Here is an 18096-nt window from a genome sequence, read left to right as displayed (position 1 = left end):
TCTTGACGTTCTAAAAAGCCTTGATTACAGAAAGCTGGTTGGGGAAAGAGGGTGCATTTCAGTTCACCTTGAGTTGCATGCTCTGTTTGTGGCTTGAAGGATACCCAGGCAAGGTTTTTGTACAGCCCACGTGGACCTCAGATTTTCTCAGTAGCATAAAGCTAAAGTCACCAGGTTATTCCCAAGAATGCAATAGGAAAAAGAGGTCCCCTGATGCCTCTTGGATGTCTCATGGGTGCACCGTGACGCTCCCTACAAATGAAGACTAGGCCTGTGTGGTGGATGAACTCAGCCAGCCAGGGCAGGCCTTGCACTCGTGTCAAGGGGCTGAGTGTGTTGCTGGTCCAGCCAGACAGCTTCGATGTCTTCTGTGGCCACCAGTCACATCCTTCACCCCTGAAGCAGCTGGATTAACTGGGCATCTCTGGTCACGAGGGCCCAGGCTTGGCTGGGTGAATTCGAGTTCATCCCTAAGCACAGGAAAGTCATCTGCCCCAACAGTGTTTCAGCAAGCCCTTGGGCATCCCTGAAGCCGCCTGAGAAAGGAGCGCACATGGAGCATCTTCTCAAAGCTGGATCTGCTGAGCGTGGTGCAGATTCTTACACAGGCCACCAGTGCTGGTGACCAAAAGGAGTTTATGGCCAGCTCCTCATTATCCGTGGCACTAAAGGAGAAATCTAGCGTGAACTTTAACGTTTAAAAATAAAAATCCCTGGAGTTCCCGTCGTGGCACAGCGGAAATGAATCTGACTAGGAACCATGAGGTTAAGAGTTCCATCCCTGGCCTCGCTTAGTGGGTTAAAGATCTGGCGTTGCTGTGGCTATGGGGTCAGCCAGCAGCTACAGCTCTGATTAGACCCCTAGCCTGGGAACCTCCATATGCCGAGGGTGCGGCCCTAAAATGACAAAAAAACAAAAAAATAAAAATAAATAAATAAATAAAAACCCCAATTGAGCTGCAGCCAGTGGTTCGTACTATCGGTCTTCTAAGGGAGGATGGTATTTCCCTTTATGTTTCCTCAACTAACAACTGGTTTTGTTGTTGTTGTTTGCTTTTCAGGGCCAAACCCATGGCATATGGAAGTTCCCAGGCTAGGGGTCAAATTGGAGCAACAGCTGCTAGCCTACACCACAGCCGCAACGACACAGGATCTGAGCTGCATCTGCGACCTACACCATACCTCATGGCAGTGCCGGATCCTGGACCCACTAAGGGAGGCCAGGGATGGAACCCGCATCCTCATGGATGCTAGCCAGATTTGTTTCCACTGTGCCACAATGGGAACTCCTTAATCACTGGTTTGAATGAGCAGCAGAAGGACCCAGTGGGGCTTAGGCTGCAGGGCAGGATAATTCCCATGGAGCAAAAAGATGGGTCTGGTTCCTCTTCCTGCCTCTTCCAGCTGCTGCTCTTCATCTGCAGACTGTGTTTGCTGCCTCTACTTTATGAGGTCAGGGAGGATCAAATGAGCTAAGGAGTGTAGAGCTGTCCCAAGGCCAGTCATAGGAAGCATGACACATCTTAGCTCCTATGCCTTACTTAGACTTACAGAAAAAGAGGGAAGTATGACTTTGTAGAAGATGATGAAGCAGCAGAAGAAGAGCTCGTTGGTTAAAAGATAGGCGACAAACTAAGTAAATCTTGAAGGTGATTCTGCATTTCATTCATGGTCAAATCACATCATCTTTTTTTTTTAAGCTGAAAAGGCTGAGCCAGCTGTACATGATGTATTAAACCCGCACATATGCGTGCTTTAGAAGAGTTACTATTTTGAGAGTATGATCATTCCTGGAAGGGAAAAAAAAAAAAACAATTTTGGTGTGCCTCCTGTCCGTTGAAAGAGCTCTTTTCATGTAAAGAGTGGTTTCCATTCCTTGGATCGGTGACTTCAAATTCTGCTCTCTTCTCAAGCTTTGTCAGAAAGCAAGGGAAGGGAGGAACTGTGAAATCCTTGAGGAAGGAGTTCCTTGAATACCTTTTTGTCGCCCCGGAGTGTCTGGCAAATAGTAGGCACTCAATCAATGTCAAATGAATGAATAAATGAATGATTTAGAGGTTTAATCCTTTACGTCAGTGATATTCAGCCTTTAGCCACAGATCAGAGTTGTTCATTGGGGGTGCTTGTTAAAACACAGGTGGCTGGGCCTCATCTCTGGGGTTTCTGATTCAGTGGGTCTGGGGCGGGGGCCTGAGAATGCATTTCTACCAAGCCCGCAAGTAATGCCGATGCTATGGCGCAGGGGCTATACTTTGAGGACCCCTCCACTTTTCCACGCCTTCCAAAAAATTGGCCTCTATAACTGTCTGACCCTGCCCCATAGAACTGAGATGGGAAATTACTAGGATTTGATCAGATGGAAGAGCTGCCTGGGTTTTTTTGTTTTGTTGTTGTTTTTTTTTAATCAAAAACTGCATTTTTGCCCCTTGTACGATTATGAGAGAAGTGAGAATTGGATCTCCTCCTCCTTCACAACTGTGGCAGGACACAGCCAGCAGGAGTGGAGGAGAGGGGTGCACCTTGCAACGTTTAAGCCAGAATGCATCTCCATCCAGTTCTGGAGTCCACACTTAGTGTCAGATGCACTTAACTGCCAAGTGGAAAGGAGACGTGACCTTTTGCAGAAGCTGCAGATGAGCAGAAAGGGCACGGGAGAAGAGCATGGGAACCATCGGGGAACATGTTATTTTGCAGAGTCTTTTCCTGATGCCTGTTGGCCTGAGTGAAGTCATTAAGCCCCACCGGGTTCAGAAACAGGAGGGAGTTTGAGGGCCTGAGGAGGGGTGCTCTCTGCAAAAAGTCATTCTCCTAATTCCACATGTCACTTTGGATGGCAGGCAAGGAGCTGGAATTCCAAACCCAGGCCACAGGAAGCCCCATCCATCCCCCTCTTCTCAGGAAGGAGCCCTTGAGACTTTGAAGACACACAGTCAAGGCCAGGGACAGACCAGTGGAGGGTACCAGCATGACACCAGCCTCCCAGAACGGGGAGGAGAGCAAAATGAAACCTAAGGCAACTGAAGGGAGGGAGAGGACCAAGGCCTTCCTCTGAGGTAGTGAGAGTGTGTCGGTAACCTATTGCTGCAAGACAAATAGCCCCAACATTTAGCCACTTAAAACAATACCTATTTGTTGTCAAGACATGGCAGTGGCTTAGCTGGATGGTTCTGCCTCAGGATCTCTCTTGAGGTTGCAGTCAAGCTGTCATCCAGAGCTGCTGTCCTCTGAAGGCTTGGCAGGTGCTGGGAGGCCCATCTCCAGGCTGGCCCCTCAGCTGGCTGTTGGCAGGAGGCCTCAGTTCCTTGCTCTCAGTACCTGAGGCCTCCCGCAGGGGCTGCTCACAACATGGGGAAGGAAGAGCCAACAACCTGGGGAAGGAAGAGGGGGCCTCACAATGCCTTTTGTGACCTCCTCTCAGAAGTGACACACGATCAGTCACGTCTTGATTCCGACTTCGTTAGAAACGAGGCATTCAGTCCAGTCCACACTCGAGGGGAAGGGAAGGAGGCTCCACCTCGTGAAGGAGGGCCACCCGGAAGAGGGAGCCTCTGTCACTGTCCTCTTGCTGTGCAGAAAAGCACCCGGGTAATACTAGAGGGCCTTGGGTGGAGAGATGGTGGGAGTGTTTAAAAGGGTCCCAGAGAGGGCTGTGCGAGTTTTCCCTGATGGGGCTGAGAGAGGTGGTGGGGTGGGGCAGAGGCATAGGGAACCCTCTGTGGACTTGAGTCCCCTGTCCAGTAGGGGTCATGCAGGCCCCTTCTCTCTTGCTGACAAAGGACTGAAGCCACTTATGAATCCCATGGCTCCAGAGAAGAGGAAGGAGGGGCTGGCTGCTTAGAGCTAAGTCTGCACTGGTGAGAGAGCCATAAACAGCACGGTGCGTGCGTCTCCCTCTAGACGATCTGGCCTGAAAGAACAAGGGAAAGAACAGGGATTTCAGGCTGCCGTGCTGCCCTGGAATAAAGAGGACTGTCAGAGCTGTGCCTCTCAGGGGACAGGGGATGTCCCCTGGGGGACGGGGATGTTAGGAAGCAGGAGGGGAGAAGCCTTGCTCCTTTTTATGAAAGTGATCCCAAGGAGTTCAGTGGTGGTTCAGCGGGTTCAGGATCCAGCGTTGTCACTGCTGTGTCTCGGGTCGCTGCTGTGGTGTGGGTTCGATCCCCGGCCCGGAAATGTCCACATTCCAAGGGGGTCACCAAAAATAAATAAAGTGATCCCATTCCAGATGATGGTTCGGTACCACCAGGCACGGCCGCCATCAGCCCTTTGCAGCCCTTTGCAGCTGGCTCCCACACGGACACCCTCTCGTGGGGGCAATTGTCTGTGTGGCCCCCCTCAGCTCCATCAATGGATTCCATTCAGCTGCCTGCACTTGAGGATGCAGGCCCACTGGTGGTCGTATTGCACTGTGTCTGTTCTTATCTCCCCTATCATCCCCCCGGGAATAAGCTAATCAAACTTGCTGATGATTTTACACTGGGAAGGAGATAGCTAATAACTTGGATGACAAGTATTCGAATACAATGTGATGTGGATAAATTGGGTCCATGTATTAAGGGCTATAAAATGAGATTCCATCAAGGCATGAATAATGGTGCCTGTGGAAAGGATTAATCAAATACCCCATTAAAAGGTATAGGAATTCTGGTCAGATTGCCCATTTAATTACAACCCTGCGGCCCCTCCCCCCACCCCCAACTCCATTCCCCCTGACACTGCTCTCTTCTAGGAGATATATGGGAAAGAGTTTAGAGGAAATAATAGAAAAATTGGGACATACGTTTTGATAGAACAAGATCATGAAGACAGATTTAAACAACCAGTGTTTAATTTAGGGGAAAAAATTAAAAAGGCACTTGGCATGAGTAATCATTTACAAATGTAATTTCCAAAGGAGCCCTGTTGATACCATTCAGCAAATGCCAACAAAGCATTTACTTTCCAAAGGGAGAAAGCAAGACAAGAGAAATGAAGGCATCTTCAGGAATGGACCGGAGAACAGCCAAGCCATAGAGAAGAAGCAGGTGTAAAAGAGACAATGCAGAAGACAGACTCAGCTTCTGAAAGAGCTTGGAGGACTGCCACAGTCTGGAGAAGGCTTCCCGGAAGAGGAGACTGCGCAGAGCCCGGAAGTGTGGACAAGCTTCCATGTACCGCAAATTCGTGAGCACCCTCTGGTGACAGGGTTTAGGGAGAAAACGGGCTGGAGCAGAGCAGAGGGCACCCAGGGGATTCTTCTCTCCATTTCCACCACCACCACCACCCTGGTCCAAGCTGTCATCACCTCTCGCCTGGACAACCACAAAAGCCCTCCAGCTGTTTTCCCTGCTTCCACTCTTGCTCCCGTACAGTTCATTCTGCACACAGAAGGTAGAATCAAAACAATTAATTGTATCATCTTCTTAACTTGTGGCTGCCCATTGCTCTTAAGCTAAAAGTAAAAATCCCTGTCATGGCCACAAAGTCTTGCGTGATCTGAAGCACATCCTATGCCGGGCTCCCTTTCACTCTGTACATGCCAGTCAAGCTAGTCTTTAAAATTTCAGCACATTGGGTCTTCCTGCCCCAGGGCCCTTGCACATGTTTTTCCTTCTCTGTATATGATTTTCTTTCATCCCCTCTTCCCAAAGCTCTGACTCATCCCCCCAAGTGCATCTTAAATGATTACTTCTTCCTGAAAGACCTCCTGACTTTCATAACTAGGTCCACTCTCCCTCATACCTTAAAAACAAATGTTTGTGGTGTGAACATATAATTAATGTCTGTTTCCCCTCCTAGGCCACAGGCTCTGTGAAGGCAGGGCCCCAGACTTTGCATCCTCAGAGCCTAGCCCAGTTTCAACGAATAGGTATTGACTGAATCATGACATTTAATTAGGAATAATGAAACCAGTCGAGCAATTCTACTTGACCAGTATGTAAGAGAGTGCCAGTGTGAATTCTTTACTAGCATGAAAACCTGAATTCCTGTCCAGACTCTGCCACCTGCTGGCTATGCTGTTATGAATAAATTCCAGATCCTCTCAGAGCCTGTTTCCTCCTCTGTACAATGAAGGTACCAACAGCACTTCACATGGTTGTAGCAAGAAACTAATGAAATAACATAAAAGCATTTTCAACTGTGAAACGAGGCATACATATACTCTGTCATTTTTTCTAGTGCCTGGCACATTGGGTCATTAAACATCTATAAAATGGATGAATGGATGAATGTATGGATGGATGGAGAGATGGATGAACAGATTATCGGTTATAGAACTAGTACAAGAGCCAGGAAGGGAACCTGGCATAAGGACAGCATGATGGAAGCCAAAAGAGGAGAGAATTTCAAGAAGTAGGAGGTATCTTGTTGCTCGCCCAGAATATCACATACAGTAGAGCAGGCAAGGAGAACAGGGGCGGGGTGGGGAATGGGGGGGAAATCATTGCATTTGAGTAGAAGGAAGTCAGGGGTGACCTCAGGACCTGTCCTCCTCAGCCTTTTCTTGTTGTCTGTGCTTTCAATGACATACCTTAATTGTAACTTAATCAGTTTACTGATTTTTATCTTGGGGGGGATTAAATTGATTTTGCACATACAGCAAAATTGGCCCGGTGACTCCAGCTGCTGCCAGCAGGTGCTGACAAGTGAAGAAGTGCACGTCAGAGGATAAGAAAATACACTAAACATTCATTTTAACAAGGCCTAGAAAACCCTAGTTATTTAATAAATTGCCAGGGATAATTAGGCTTCTGTTTCAAGGGTTGTTTCATTTTTAACTCCGTGCACCCCAGTAGGAATAGAGCCTCATGTGTAGGCAGGGACCTGGGTTATAAGATTCATCTGAGGGCAACTGCTGGTTCCTATAAGCATTTTTCTGTCTCTTTGATCACATCCCACTTCCTGCCACAATCATCCAAGGTAAGTCACCCACCGACACAGACACACACACACACACACACACACACACACACACACACACACACACGTTGAGCCCCCAGTCCTTTTGATGGGTTACTCCTACATTGTGACAGCTCAGGCTCACTTCCCTGCCAGGCCCTGATCCAGCCAGTCTGTTTGTCCAGAAGCACAGAGCAAAACCTCCTGCTTCAGACAAAACCTCCTGCTTCAGACAGAAGAGCGTGATGGTTCGCAGCTCAGCTTTGCCCTGTCTAGTGCCCGCCCCCTCCTAGCTTTAATCTCACGTGTAGGAAATGGGTGTATAATCATGCCCCCTCAGAGAGACAGTGTGAAGATTAAATACCATAATGCATGTAATGTGCTTCGACTGAGCCCGACCCAGCCTAAGAAGTGAGTTCCTAGAATCCCGGAAGGCATGATAGATTGAATCCCCTTTCCAAGTTCTCGTCTGTCTGTGAGCATCCCCGTGGGGTCCCAGCCCAGCCTGTCCTTCAGGAATTTCACATGGTGGGGGTGTCTCATACAATGCGTAGCTTGTAGAGGCTGGAGTTGGAAATCTTGAGGAATCTGTGAAGGGGGTTGGGGTGGGGGCTGGGGTGGTGCGGAGCAGGGACAAGAAAAAGGTTCAGGGAAGAACCCTGCAGTATTTCCAGTGATCCAGAGATGAGGCCTGGAAGAGCAGCAGGAACCAGCCAGGAAGGTTAGACTTGAAACATCAGAGTAACCATGTCCCTGAGTCCAGGCAGGAAGGAATTCTAAGAAAGAGCATCAGGCATTTCAGAAAGATAGACTAGATAATAACTAAGAAAAAGCTTCTGAATCATATTTGCCTTTTCAGTGAATTCCAATTAATTTGGTTTTGAGAATTTTAAACACACACATTGTCATCATTGGAAATACCCTAGAGCATTGTGAAAACCAGGGTTGGAAATCACTTTACCGTCTACACTCTAAAAGCAGGAACCCGGAGTTCCCGTTGTGGCGCCGCAGAAACGAATCTGACTAGGGACCATGAGGTTGCGGGTTCGATCCCTGGCCTTGCTCGTGGATTAAGGATCTGGTGTTGCCATGAGCTGTGGAGTAGGTCGCCGACGTGGCTCGGATCTCGTGTGGCTGTGGCGTAGGCCGGTGGCTACAGCGTCAATTAAACCCCTAGCCTGGGAACTTCCGTATGCCACGAGAGCGGCCCTAAAAAAAGGACAAAAGACAAATAAATAAATAAATAAATCAAAGCAGGAACCCAATATTTCAAGTAGATTTTCCCTGAGCCCAGGGGAGAAAGCGGTGTGGCTGTCAAATCTGCCTGAAGTCCTTCTCCTGATCATCTTTCCCCCCTTCCCGTCCCCATGTCCTCTCCACCGTGAACAGGAAGGAGGCTGCAGAACCCCGATTGCTTTCCCAAATACAATCCCTGAAAGAACCGAGGGGAGAAATAAGAATAGAGAACCAGAATGTCATCTGTTAAGGCCTCTGCCTAATTTCTCTTAGTCCCCACCCCTGCCCCCCATTTCTTTTGCGGCTGTACAACTACCGCTGCTGTAAAGTTTTTTTGTTTGTTTGTTTTGTTTTTGCCGTAAAGTTTTGAAGGTGGTGTCAGTGGCCCAGTGGGTTTGAAGAGGGCCTTGACTTTTGAATTTTTTATTGTATCCGTCAGTTGGGGAATTTTTTTCCCTGTACACATCGAAACAGACCCCATACATATTTAATTTTAAGCCTTAAAAAAACCTTCTGTCTCTGAGTACGACCCCATTCATTGCTTTTTCCACCACGTGGGTGCCATAACCCTGGAGCGTATGATTTAGGGTCCTGGACTTATTGGGGAGGTCTGCAGGTCACCATTAAGTGGATGCACTTCTTTATTAAGTCAATACTTGATGAAGCCTTTTGAAAATCCTACTAAGTATGTTCGTGAGACTGCCTGCTAAGATTACCGAAAAGAAAAAATTTAAAGCTTACTTTTATTGCTCCAAACCATAAGTAAATGGCCAGATCTATCTTCCTTTCATCTATCATTTATATTTATTACGTTTGGTGAGTCTGGCTAGTGGTTTAGATTCCTTAGGTTTTTACTACATCTGGGCTCCTATTATGCAGTCATCTCTGATAAAACCGAATGGTATACAGCCTGGGCCCTGGAGCCTAGCGTGATGCCAAACCCCACTGCAAATGTGTTTCCTACTAAAGCAAACTATAGTGGAAGATAGGAAAGAGAGGCATTCTCCGGTCACTTTCAATTACCAAAAAAATCATAAATCACTCGTTCCCCAGAGGGCTCCCCCAGATCACATTTTTCTCCCTGCCTCATTACCTCTATTGTAAGCACTCCCTTTGCCCACATTCTCACAAGAAAGTGATTATGGTGGGTTGTGCCCTCCTTAAGAACATGGCTTGCATAAGGTTTCTTTTTTTTAAGTGGGTAATTATTTGCATTAAGAATGAGTGCATTTGGGGAGTTTCTGTTGTGGCGCAGCAGAAACAATTCCACCTAGCATCCATGAGGATGTGGGTTTGATCCCTGGCCTTGCTCAGGGAGTTAAGGCTCAGGTGTTGCCATGAGCTGTGGTGTTGGTCACAGATGTGGCTCAGATCTGGCATTGCTGTGGCTGTGGCATAGGCCTGCTGTGGCTGTTCCAATTCAACCCCTAGCCTGCGAACCTTCACATGCCTCAGGTGCAGCCTTAAAAAGACCACAAAAAAAAAAAAAAAAGAGTGTACCTGGGCATTCACCAAGGGCAAAGTCAAAGTCCAGACAGTAGGAAACTGCAGGTTAAATGCCAGGTTAGAGTCTTCAACAGATGTATTGTAAGAAAAGGAAATAGGAAACGGTCACTTAGAAGCAGCTTCAAAGCCGTATAAAAATGGGCAAAACTAAACTACAGTCGTGAGGATACACACAAGGGTGATTAAACCATAAATAAACACAAGGAAGGAGTTCCCCTTGTGGCTCAGCGGTATCAAACCTGACTAGTATCCATGAGGATGTGGGTTCGATCCCTGGCCTTGCCCCGTGGGTTAAGGATCTGGCGTTGCCGTGAGCTGTGGTATAGGTCACAACGTGGCTCAGATCTCGGCATTCCTGTGGCTGTGGCATAGTCCTGGGGCTGCAGCTCCAGTTCACCCCTATGCTGGGAACCTTATTATGTCGCAGGTATGGCCCTAAAAAGCAAAATAAATAAATTAACCACAAGGAAGTAAAGACTAAGTCAAGAACTTAGTGGCTACTTTGGAAGGAGGGAGGGGCTGTGATTGGGACAGATACACAGAGTGGGGGATGGGGAGGGTCCAGTGAGGTTCTCTGACTCCTCCAGGTATCCACCTTTTTTTTTTTTTTTTTTCTTCCTGCTTTGTAGGGCCGCACCCAAGGCATATGGAGGTTCCCAGGCTAGGGGTCAAATCGGAGCTGTAGCAGTTCCCATTGTGGCTCAGTGGTTAATGAACCCAACTTGCATCCATGAGGACGTGGATTCAATCCCTGGCCTTGCTCAGTGGGTTAAGGATCCGGCGTTGCCGTGAGCTGTGGTGAAGGACACAGACACAGCTTGGATCCCTCGTTGCTGTGGCTCTGGTGTAAGCTGGCAGCTACAGCTCCAATTAGACCCTTAGCCTGGGAACCTCCATGTGCTGCTGGTGTGGCCCTAAAAAGACAAAAAGACAAAAAAAAAAAATTGGAGCTATAGCTGCTGGCCTACGCCACAGCCATAGCAACTTGGATTCTGAACCATGTCTGCGACCTACACCACAGCTCACAGCAACGCTGGATCCCCGACCCACTGAGCGAGGCCAGGGATCAAACCTGTGTCCTCATGGATACTGGTCGGATTCATTTCCACTGCGCCACAGTGGGAACTCCCCATGTTTGCCTTCTAATCATTCCCAGTGCAGTACATTTGTTTCGTGTGGGTTTGAGTGTGTTTTATTTTGCAATATCAAGTTTTCCTTTAATGAGTCCGCTTGGGGTTCACATTACCTACAGTCTTTCAGGAATTTGGCTTTTGCTGGGGTTGGTGGGGGGGATCTTATAATAAAATATGTCTTACTTCTCTCAGGAAGAGAAATACTGTAATTCCAGCTGGAAATGTGCCAGTGGGGCTTGGTCAAAATTGAGCAAGAAGAGCTTTGATTGAGGGAGATTTTCTGCTTCTGGCTGCTGAAGACTCCCCTGGTCTTTCTTTGTTCTCGCCTTTCATTTATGTGGCTAATTACCTAGTTCCTTGCTTTTCCTAATGTTTTAAGCACCTACAAACCCTCCTCACCTAAACAACAAAAGCTGGAACCCTGACAACAGCCCATTGCTCCTGCCCTCACTTTTCTGTGATCTGGGGGCTTCTTTAAAGAGCACAGGGGTTTGCTGAGGGGAACCTATCCCTGCTGGTAGCCCCCCACTTTCGCCACCTCTGTTGTCCCTGCAAATGCCAGCCCGAGTGGCTTCCCTAGTGTGATTTTAGGGTGACCACGGGCATACCTGTCCCTCCAGCCAGGACATCGTTCCTTGACCTCGAGGCTTTCATCAGAGCATTCACCACCTTAGTGTGAATAATGACTATTAGCTGAGAGTCCGTTTCAGTAAAGGGTTGACTCATAAAGAGCAGGACTCTGGAAACCTGAGCTCAGGGCTCAATAAGGAAGAACTGAATGGGGGCTGGTGGGGATTCACCCTTCCTTCTTTTTCTTAATAGACATGGCCTCAAGGTTTTGATATTTTTTGGCTTCAAGTTAGCATCTTGCTAAAACACACATTTACATCTGTCCCTGGGGCTTCGCATGAAGCCAGTTGTCCACCTCTGTCTGTGCATCAGCTTGAGTCCAAACCTGTCTGGGAGTAAACCGGGTAGATCAGCTCCATGAGGGCAAAAAACTCCTCTGGTTTTTTGGCTCACTGTTCAATTCTCTCTCTCTCTCTTTTTTTTTGCTTTTCAGGGCCGCACCCACGGCATATGGAGGTTTCCAGGCTAGGGGCCTAATTGGAGCTACAGCTGCCAGCCCATGCTATAGCCACAGCAACACCAGATCTGAGCCATGTCTGTGACCTACACCACAGTTCATGGCAACACCGGATCCTTAACCCACTGAGCGAGGCCAGGGATCAAACCTGCAACCTCATGGTTCCTAGCCAGATTCGTTTCCACTGCGCCACAACGGGAACTCCTCACTGTTCAATTCTCAACCCCTGGCATGGGACCTGGCACGGAGTAGATACTCAATAAACCACTTGATGAACAGTTGAATGAATAAACAAGGGACCAGGCCAACATACAGCTTGGAGCCGCAGAAGGAGCACAGATAGGTAGTGAGAAAGCCACTGCTGTCACTCTGCAGGCTCCTAGGGACTTCACCTGCCATGTCATCTCCATGCATCTGCACCAGGGTCGACCACCTCCGCTCTGTGCCTCCCTGTCCTCAAGGAGAAAGTCAGCCGGTACTCGTTCTTGAGAAGTGACAGCTCTCAGCACATATCTCCCACCGGCGCTACACTTCGGGGTCACAGAAGAATTTTCCCACACACTGTCTCTATTAGCACTACTCAATAATCCCAGAATGTAGATAACTTGCACTTTATTTTTTTAATTTAATTTAATTGGAATAGTTGACTTACAGTGTCGTATCAGCAAAGTGAATCAGTCATACATATAAAGAGATCCATTCTTTTTTCCCATATCAGTTATTACAAACTATTGAGTAGATTTTCCTGTGCTATGCAGCAGGTTTTCATTAATCATCTGTTTTATACAGGAGTGTGTATATGTTATTCCCACCTTTCCAATTTTTCCCTCCCCTGAACGGTTTCACCTATGGTAACCAAAAGATTGGCCTTAAAATCTGTGAGTTTCTGTTTTATAAATAAGTTTTTTGTGTCACTTTTGTTAGATTCCACATATAAGTGATATAATACGATATTTGTCATTCTCTGACTTACTTCATTCAGTATGATAATCTCTAGGTTCATCCTTGTTGCTACAAATGGCATTATTTCATTCTTTTTATGGTCAAGTAATATTCCATTGTATGTAGGTACCACATCTTCTTTATCCATTCCTCTGTTGATGGACGTTTAGGTTGCTTCCTGGACTTGCAGTTGTCTCTAGTGCTGCAATGAACTTGGGGTGCATGTATCTTTTTGAATTATGGTTTTCTCCAGATATATGCCCATGACAACTCCCAGGAAACTGAGGCTGAGAGATGGATTAAGATGACTTTTGAGGGCCAGAGCTACACCCAGAATCTGAAACTCTGGACTCCCACCTTCAACATCCTTTTTTTTTTTTTTTTGCTTTTTGGGGCTGCACCCTCAGCATATGGAGGTTCGAAGGCTAGGGGTTCTACTGGAGCTACAGCTGCCAGCCTACTCCACAGCCACAGCAACATCAGCTGCAGCAACATCAGATCCAGGCCGCGTCTGCCACCTACACCTCGGGTCTCGGCAACGCCAGGTCCTTAACCCACTGAGCGAGACCAGGAATTGAACCGCAATTGGATTGTTTCCGCTGCACCACGGTGGAAACTCCCTAACGTCCTTTCTGCTGCATTGCCCTAAGCACTGCTGGAGATCCAAATAAAGGAGGATCAAGAGTCAGCCCAGCCCTCAGGCTTAAAAGCTGAAAAGCTAATGCAGTTGCAAACTACCTTCAACAATAAACATGGGTCAGTAAAAATATTATGGCACTGCCTGATCCTTCCCCAGTTTTTTTGTTTTGTTTTGGTTTGGTTTTTGTCTTTTTAGGGCCACACCCACAGCCTATAGAGGTTCCCAGGCCAGGGGTCAAATCAGAGCTGTTGCTGCCGGCCTACGCCACAGCCACAGCAATGCCAGATCCAAGCAGCTGTCTGCGACCTACACCTCAGCTCACAGCAATGCCGGATCCTTAACCCACTGAGCGAGGCCAGGGATCAAACCCGCAACTTCATGGTTCCTAGTCGGATTCTCGTTTCCACTGAGCCACGACTGGAACTCCCTTCCCCAGTTTTATTTTACGGAGATGCTCTGAAAGTTTATTTTGTTGTTATTTCTTAGAAAGATTCTCCCTGTGTAAACTTGCAGAGTATAGACTGGGGAGGCTCCACAGCGTTCAGCTGTCTGCTGTAATGCAGACGAGAGGGAGAACATACGAAAGAGAAACCCTAGGGAAATCCCAAAGACCTTATTTTTACCAATTGTGTTGTTTTCACACTTCAGCAGATCTCATTAGAAATAACCACATCTTAGATAAAGGGAAGCAAAGGGCCTAAGAAATCCGTAGTATAGTCTAGATAACCGTTCCCTGAGCAGTGGTCAGGCAGAGTTAACACTGTTGCCTTGCGCACACAAATGTCCATGCTCTGGGAACTTCTTCTCTCCAAGCCCTTTCACAGCTCTTCCTCTTCTAATGCTTCCTGGCCCCATGCAGGAGGTGGGGCAATACTCAGGCCTCAAGTGACCTGGCCGAAGCTCCTTGGCTAGTTAGTGGCATCATCACAGGAACTTGAACCCATGCTCTTCCAGCCCCCTACCACTTTTCCCACTTCCTTTCCTGCAGTGGCCCCTTTTGGACTTCATGTTCAGCAATCCTTAAGAAAGACTCGGCAGGAGTTTCCTTGCGGTGCAGCAGATTAAGGATCCAGCGTTGTCACTGCTGTGGCTCAGGTCACTTCTGTAGTGTGGGTTCGATCCTACCCCGAGAACTTCTACATGTCATGGGCGGGGCCAGAAAAAAAGTGGCAGTTCAGGAGTTCCCGTCGTGGCGCAGTGGTTAACGAATCCGACTAGGAACCATGAGGTTGCGGGTTCGGTCCCTGCCCTTGCTCCGTGGGTTAACAATCCGGCGTTGCCGTGAGCTGTGGTGTAGGTTGCAGACGCGGCTCGGATCCCACGTTGCTGTGGCTCTGGCGTAGGCTGGCAGCTACAGCTCCGATTCGACCCCTAGCCTGGGAACCTCCATATGCCACAGAAGCGGCCCAAGAAATAGCAACAACAACAACAACAAAAAGACAAAAAGACAAAAAAAAAAGTGGCAGTTCAACCACCCACATGCCCACAGCACTGGCTCTTGCCAATACTTGCGTATGGTTAAATGTTCACTGACCGCTTTGCTGTGAATCATTTTATTCATCATTTATTAATCATTTTATTAGTCAATGCCTAGGAGGAAGAGATGTTTTATTTAGACACTTAATAGTCAAAACTTCCAATCTCCAGTTCACTGTGAGCTTGGTGGCTTTGGAATGACCTCTGGGTATGTGCACCGTTCTCCTGCTGCCCTGAGACCAGGAGGATGACCAAGAAGGGCTTCGTGGTGGCTCGGTTCAAGAAGGGAGGACAGACAGGTGCAGAAAGGTAGGATGAGGAGGAAAACATTTTAGGACCAGATCTTTTCATGCTCCTCTTGGCAAAGTGAGAATAGACCTTATCTTCTGGGGCTCCTGGTTGAGGATAGCACTGAGGTTCACATCGGTCTGTCAAACTTAACTGCATGTTGGGGTGACCTGGGGAGCCTCCACATATCCTGATGGCAGGCCTGACATCAGTTCTTTGTTTGTTTGTTTTCATTCTTCCCAGACCAGGGATCAAATCCTAACCAGAGCTGCGACAAACGCCACAGCTGCGGCAATGCCAGACCCTTAACCCACTGCCCTCCCACCCCCACCCCGGACTGGGGGTTGAACCCATGTCCCTGCTGCTACAGAGACACTGTCAATCCCATTAAGCCACAACGGGAACTTCAGCTTTTTAAAACCTCACGTGTGGTTCCAGTGTGCAGCCAAGCTTGAAAACCAGTGATAAGAAGGGGGCGGGGGTGGCTTGTCAGGTGTTGACCGGGGTGGACTGAACTACATTTCCCAGAATTCCCTGTCCTGTGGGTTGCTCATTGGATGGGCCACTGAGGGATTCAGGATCTGGAGGATGGAGGGGTAGCTACAGCCATTTTGTAACACATGCATTGTCCTGCGCGGTGTGCTGCTCACCTCCCTGGCACAGGCAGTGGCCAGGCCTGCAATTGCTCCACCTTCTCTTGGATCCTCCTTCAGCCTCTTGGACTCTTGGGCCAGGTATGTGTGTTTAGCTCCTTGATGCAGGGCCCTGGGTTCTGGGGGACTTGAGTGGCCTCAAAGTCAAAGGCAACAAGAACGGACAGGAGTTTTAGTCAGTCCTCATGAGGTTCCAGTTAAGGCTTGTGGGTTCCAGATTGTTCTTGGTTCTGCCACTTTCTGTCCTTTCCTTCCCACTGCCTGCCCTGTGGACTTAATGCGCCAGCATGGAATGCAAAAACAACAGTCTGCTAGAGGGCGTTTAACCAGTAATTGCTGTTGCAAAAGGTCAAATATGTGGAGTAGATCCATAGATAAATATGTACATATGTGCATCTATTCATAGCCATCCTAGTCGAGTTCCATGTCTTGGACTGAACACTGACTGATATAGGTGGGTTTCAGAATTGAGGATTAGGAGTTCCCGTCGTGGCACAGTGGTTAACGAATCCGACTAGGAACCATGAGGTTGCGGGTTCGGTCCCTGGCCTTGCTCAGTGCGTTAAGGATCTGGCGTTGCCGTGAGCTGTGGTGTAGGTTGCAGACGCGGCTCGGACCCCGCGTTGCTGTGGCTCTGACATAGGCTGGCAGCTACAGCTCCGATTAGACCCCTAGCCTGGGAACCTCCATATGCCTCAGGAGCGGCCCAAGAAATGGCAAAAAGACAAAAAACAAATGGCGAGCACCAGAATTGAGGATTAAGGGATTGTTTTTTACCCCACCGAAGGAGGTCCCAAGTGAGAAAGAGATACACGTGGCTCTGATTGCAAGGAAAGCAGGTCTGACAGCTCCCTGTCTCCGCTCCCAACCCCCAGGTGACACCTGAGGGGCGGTTTGAAAACTTTTGGTCAATTGGTGGTTTCCAAGTCTGGTGGTGTGTGGGAAACTCCAGGGGAGATCTTAAACATGCAAATTTCTGGGCTTTACCTCCCATTTAGGAATCAGAATCTCAAAGGATTGGGATCCAAAGTGAGAATTTTTTGAAAAGCTTCCTTTACTCCAGCTTTTCTGGGGCGCTGATTACTTGAGGGTGTTTTGTACATCTCTTGTCATGTGGCGTGCTGGTGATTGGTGTATGCATGTTATAACTCAATTTAAAAAAAAAAAAGCCTTACCTTCTACCCTCCCGCTCCTTATAATCCCACATTCCAGTGATTGGCCAAAATTGAGAACCCCTGGACTAGATGATCCCTTGCCAACCTTCCTGGCAAAATTCGGAGAAGGGGAACAGAAAAAAGTTCAGCAGTTGGGGATAGTTAAGAGGCATCCATCATCGCAGTGATACAATTCCCCTGCTGTTATTACAACATTAAAGAGGAATATGTAACAGGGAGGAGACGGCTAGTTTGAAATGATAGAAGTAGGTTGCAGGGGGGGTGGGAGGGGGCCCTTAGGAAGATCACATTGGAGCCGGACGAGTGGAAAGCTTTGAACGCCAGCTGAAAGGACAAGCCATTTTCAAAGAGTGAGGGCTTTTTATTTGAAAGAGCAGTGAGAAGGCCCTTTCAGATTTTGAAAATGGTGATTGATTAAAGTGGCATTTTTGAAAGTGCAATTGTAAATATAAAATTATATTATCCGTCATATTTAACTGCTCACAAAATTGTTTGAAATGCAAAACTGGTGCACAACAGAGCCGGTCCTGGTGCCCCGAGTTAAGATTTACCTTCTTTTTGGTGTCAAGACAGACTTTTCCATCTCAGCTTCTTTCTGAAATGCCCACAGTCTGTACACTCTGTTTTGGAGTGCACTTAGATAGAAAAACAAAAAAGGTGAAGCCCCAGTTCTCCCATTCGAAGGCCTAGGAGGGTCCTCTGGGGCACAGCTGTTATAGGTACAGTAAGCCCTTCGAATCATAGCGCAGGGAGAAATTTCACAGACTGATTTTTAGGCAAGAAATGTCCAACAACAGTTCTCAACAAGGCTTTTGGACCTGAGGGAGGGGATTCTGGGTGAATGCAGAGAATTGTATTGAATCACAATCACTCTGGGGCTTTTTGAAATAAAGAAATGCGGCCCCTGAGTTCCCATGTGGCTCAGCAAAAACGAATCTAACTAGCATCCATGAGGAAGCAGGTTCGATCGCTGGCCTCGCTCAGTGGGTTAAGGATCCAGTGTTGCCATGAGCTGTGGTGTCGGTTGCAGATGCTGCTCAGATCCTGTGTGGTTGTGGCATAGGCCAGTGGCCACAGCTCC

The 18096-nt window shown here is 47.9% G+C and overlaps 1 protein-coding gene across 8 annotated transcripts in view; it reads left to right on the top strand.

Annotated features, from left to right (window-relative positions):
• Positions 1–18096, top strand: part of ATXN7L1 (ataxin 7 like 1) — a 269582-nt gene that overhangs the window by 112059 nt on the left and 139427 nt on the right. The window contains exon 4 of one of the 8 annotated variants that reach the window (XM_047752420.1): positions 4948–6025. The exons of the other annotated variants lie outside the window; for them this stretch is intronic. Within the exon in view, the coding sequence (XP_047608376.1) occupies positions 4948–5030 (83 nt within the window). The 3' untranslated portion in view covers positions 5031–6025. Of the gene's footprint in view, positions 1–4947; positions 6026–18096 lie in introns of those variants that run through there. 8 annotated transcript variants of the gene reach the window in all.

The sequence above is a fragment of the Phacochoerus africanus genome, chromosome 11 (genome assembly GCF_016906955.1).
Source record: "Phacochoerus africanus isolate WHEZ1 chromosome 11, ROS_Pafr_v1, whole genome shotgun sequence".
NCBI lineage: Eukaryota > Metazoa > Chordata > Mammalia > Artiodactyla > Suidae > Phacochoerus > Phacochoerus africanus.
Note: the sequence above shows the minus strand (reverse complement) of the source record. Positions and strands in the feature narration are given on the sequence as shown.